Source organism: Scylla paramamosain, unplaced genomic scaffold, assembly GCF_035594125.1.
Source record: "Scylla paramamosain isolate STU-SP2022 unplaced genomic scaffold, ASM3559412v1 Contig41, whole genome shotgun sequence".
NCBI classification, from domain to species: Eukaryota; Metazoa; Arthropoda; class Malacostraca; order Decapoda; family Portunidae; genus Scylla; species Scylla paramamosain.
In genome coordinates, this window is record NW_026973706.1 from 295,001 (window position 1) to 300,000 (window position 5,000).

General features: G+C 37.2%; 1 protein-coding gene across 1 annotated transcript in view; it reads left to right on the forward strand.

Annotated features, from left to right (window-relative positions):
* The first annotated feature begins 4,181 nt into the window (after positions 1-4,181).
* LOC135098032 (involucrin-like) overlaps positions 4,182-5,000 on the forward strand; it is an 885-nt gene continuing 66 nt past the window's right edge. Inside the window, exon 1 of the mRNA XM_064000209.1 lies at positions 4,182-5,000. This exon is cut by the window's right edge and continues 66 nt beyond it. Coding sequence (XP_063856279.1) covers positions 4,182-5,000 — 819 coding nt within the window.

Genomic DNA, 5,000 nt, shown 5'->3' on the forward strand with positions numbered 1-5,000 from the left:
CAAAATCTTATAAATTTCATCGGTGCTGGAGGCAGTCACTGAGGAACAAGATGAAGCTTTTAAGGCTGCCATTAACATCAAGCTGTATTCTGGAGCTAAAAAAAAAAAAAAAGAAAAAAAAAAAGGTTGTCCAGACAGAAATCGAGGTGAGAAACGACCCATTCAGGAAGAGTGTCAGGGACAATGATGGTTTGGTGAAGCGTCAGAAACCTGAGATATGTGTTCATGTGATATCTGCTTGGTGTACGTGTGGCTGGTTACATCCCTCGGCGTGTGTTCCTAGCCACTGATTGATTGTTTCATAGCTGTTAGTGAGCTGGTCTCATGCTCTATGGTCCCAGTATGGTTTTATTCCAAGGCAGTTGCCTGGGAAGAGAGGTAGTCCTATTTATTTATACAAGTAGAGCTATATAGGCTCATTCGTTGCTTGGGGATATAATTTAATAATTCCTGGCTTGTGTATTTCAGGATATGTCTCACGATAATGATGAAGATATCATCCATCTTCATTTGAATGTGGTGCAGCAGGAGATGAGGACAGCTACTCCTGACTTCCAGCTGTGCCAGCGGAAGATGGAGAGAACATTGTCATACAGGCAGCGAAGGAGGTATAATCCTGAGCTTTCTGTGGCGAAAGTTTTTGAGGACTTTCCAACACTACGGTACAGGAACTTTGTGAGGACTTTTCTCGTTTGTTTTCTTTTTCACACATTGTTTATATCTAGTTTGTTGTGAAGCTGACCATTGATACATTTTCAATAAAGTAGGAACCATTACGTTATGTATGCAAATAATAAATTTTGTGAATATAATAATGCACATAATTTTCAATGAGATGAGTTACACGAACTCATAAGAAAATGTTGTGTTTAACATTTTCAGCTTGAAATTGAGCCCAAAATGACAAATGTGGGCACCCCAGGTGTGATGTGAGATAAAGTACATGGATCCTTCATTCACGTAATGAAATTCTCCAAGCAAAGGTGTAAAAGTTATCATAAGTTTTACAGCCAATACCTGGACAATCTATCCAGCACTCTGAAAGAAGAAAGGAAAGGTACAGCCTGGAAGAGCAACAGAAGCATGTGTATCTAATTCACCTCATGTACTGTGTGTATAAATGGTAAAGTAAGTCTGATGTCTTCAGTAATTGTGTAAGGTGGGGTAAAGAATGTCAAAATATTATTTCCAGGTCATAAATGGTGATTATGGGACAGACTGAGGGAGGGCTCAAAAGTTGTATTATGAGTGTTGATGGTTAGGCTGACAGGTAGATTATATGACTGATCCCAGATTTCTACTTTCACCATATGATCAAGTCTGCAACCCCACCCTGGTGACAGCAGGGAGCCGCTTCAACGAAATGACCACCAATTTTACTGGTGGAGGTGAGGCCCTTTTTCATTATTTTGGCTATTTGCAGTTGACTGTCCAGAAGAAAAAAAAAAAAAAAAAGATTCGAAAAAAAAATAAATAAAGGGAAACCAAAAGTCCCAGCAATTGGGTTCACAAGATGGAAAATCAGCATATAATTTTACTCCATAGAAAGGGTAAATTGAGTACACAAGAGGTAAATCAGCACAATTTTCCCCCATAGGAAGGATAAATTAGATGCACAAGGTGTAAATCAACATATAATTTTACCACAGGGCGTAAATTAGCATTTCAGTTTACCCTTCGTAAGAGGTAAAACAAGTACTAAATTTACCTTTTTGATAAAGGATAAATTAGTCTCAGTTTAGCCTTTTATGCTGTAGGATAAACTATGTGTGATTTACCTTTTAAAGGGCAAACTATTTGAGACACTTGATTTACCTTTTTCTTACCCCCAATTACCCATTTTTTCTAAGCGTGTGCGCCGCTGAACACAAGAAACCACGGGACAGACACACAAGGCGTCGGGGAAAGTGAAAGTTGATGAGAAAGAAGAGAAGTAGATGTGTATTGTCTCCCTAAATATAATGGGATAAGGTTGAACTTCAAAACTAATGGAGTTGTTTTCCTCAAAAGTATAATGATTGCAGTTTCGACATATAGCCATTTTTGTATTCAGATGCAGCAGAAAACTTTATAGAATGAATAACAACTTTACTTTTTACTTATAAATGGCAAGGATAGTGTCACCATAATATTCCTTACTGGCACCTGTGTGTGTGTGTGTGTGTGTGTGTGTGTGTGTGTCTGTGTGTGTGTGTGTGTGTGTGTGTGTGTGTGTGTGTGTGTGTGTGTGTGTGTGTGTGTGTGTGTGCTATACAGCGTCTCTCACCAGTAGTCACTCACTCCACGCTACAAGAGGCCAGAAATAATAGAGATGTAAGCAATTAAATATATGAGCTGCTGTTTCCTCTAAGAAAAGTTGGGCGCGGAGTACGAGCAGTTTTTTTTTTTTTTTCAATATAATTTCACAATTTCATGCCTATACTACGTTTTTGCGCCTTGACTCTCTCTCTCCCTCTCTCCCTCTCTCTCTCTCTCTCTCTCTCTCTCTCTCTCTCTCTCTCTCTCTCTCTCTCTCTCTCTCTCTCAGGGTCGTAACGTAATAGTCATCATGATACACCACCTAAAACAGAGAGTAGTGGAGGAAGCAGGCCACATCAAACAAGCCACGTGATGTAGTTGTGCCATGAAGGACTGGTGGGCAGCGAGAAGGTGGTGAGTGCAACAGTAAACTCTCTGCCACTCCTGGGCTATATAATTACTCTGTGGCGACACCTGTCACCTCTTGCATGCCGACACACACGTGTGTGTGTGTGTGTGTGTGTGTGTGTGTGTGTGTAAATCTGTCTGTCTGTCTATCTATCTACTAAATGATCGATAATAATAATAATAATAATAATAATAATAATAATAATAATAATAATAATAATAATAATAATAATAATAACAATAATACACGCTTTAAGCAATGGGACAACTTAAAGGACCTTCACCCAGCGGCTGGAGGTTCTTTAAAGTCTAATTTGGCTAAAAAGGCTGGATTATTGCAAAATAAATAAATAAATAAATAAAATTAAAAAAATGGTCATACTCCTCTTTAAAGCCTAATGTGGTTAAAGAGGCTGAATTATTACAAAAAAAAAAAGATTGCCTAAGTCCTCTTTAAAGCCTAATTTGGTTAAAGAGGTTGAATTAGAAAAAATATGCCCTAGTCCTCTTTAAAGGCTAATTTGGTTAAAGAGGCTGAATCATTAAAAAAAAAAAAATTGTCTTAGTCCTCTTTAAAGGCTAATTTGGTTAAAGAGGCTGAATTATTAAAAAAAAAAAAAAAGATTGCCTTAGTCCTTTTAAAGCTAATTTGGTTATAGAGGCTGGGTTATGTTGGTTATGTTGGTAAATAAAAAAAAAAAGAAATAAAATAAAAGCTTACAAAAAGAATTCTGCAATTAAAATATGTAACTTTTCTTCAGAGAAACAAAAGCGTTTCATGTAACGGAGGCTGTTCTGATGCAATGCTCTTCATCAAACTTTTATTACAAGTTTGAATGGAATTAATTAATGAAAGCTGAGGTGTTGTGAGGCGAATGTTGCCTATAATCTTTCAATCCCGTCTTACCCATAAATACACATTTATTTATCCATCTATCTATCTAGCTTTCTCTTTATATATCTATCCATATATATATATATATATATATATATATATATATATATATATATATATATATATATATATATATATATATATATATATATATATATATATATATATATATATATATATACATACATACACACACACAGGTGGAGTGTGATGGAGTGAGGACTATACACCTATTCCACAACATGCAATGCCTGAGGATGCCTTCCGTGAAGGTGAAACGTTGCGAGTAATAAAGTGAAGAAAAGAAATAACTCAGAAAGTTTACCCTTTTTACCTCTAATATATATATATATATATATATATATATATATATATATATATATATATATATATATATATATATATATATATATATATATATATATATATATATATATATACACCACCCAATCAAATCCTCACAACGCCAACCAATCACTGTCCATCATCCACCACGCCAGCCAATCACAGGCACCACTCCAAGCAGCCGTGAGGCGCTAACTCCAACCTCCTGTTGTGTTGCTTTGTGGGGCCCAGTTCCTGCTAAACCTAACCCTGCCGCACCTGCTGCCGAAAGAGAGACACTGTGTGACTCTTTGGCATGACCGGGACTCAGACGGTGACAACAGTTAGTGGAGAGAAACAGACAGTGGCGACAATCAGTGCAGAGAAACACGCAAACTCATCAAAGCGAGGAGCAATGAACAAGACCAAGCCAGACAAGCCAGACAAGACGCCCAGGAAGGCTGGATGCTGCGCCTTCATCCACGCATTCCTGCGGCTGTTCACACGCAAGAAGCGTGGGCTGGAAAAGCCTGTGGTGACTCATCTCGGAGAGTCTCCGGTGCACCAGACTATTACGGAAGAACATGTTATGGAAGAACATGTTGTGGAAGAACATCTTAAGGAAGAACATCTTATGGAAGAACATCTTGAAGAAAAACATCTTAAAGAAGAACATCTTAAGGAAGAAACTGTTATGGAAGAACATCTTGAAGAAAAACATCTTAAAGAAGAACATCTTAAGGAAGAAACTGTTTCGGGAGAACATCTTGAAGAAAAACATCTTAAAGAAGAACATCTTAAGGAAGAAACTGTTATGGGAGAACATCTTAAGAATGAACAACTTAAGGAAGAACATGTTATAGTAGAACATATTATGGAGGAGCATTTTCAGGAAGACCACGTTAAGGAAGAACATGTTATGGAAGAATTTATGGTGCAAGAATCTACTCCTAAAGAAAAAACTATTGTGGAGGAGTCTGTTATGCAGGAACCTGATGTAGAACATCTCATGAAAGAACATGAGGTCAAAGAACATCTACTTGAAGAACAAGAGGTCGAACAACATATGATGGAAGAACAAAAGGTCAAAGATCATATGATGGAAGAACAAAAGGTCGAAGGACATGTGATGAAA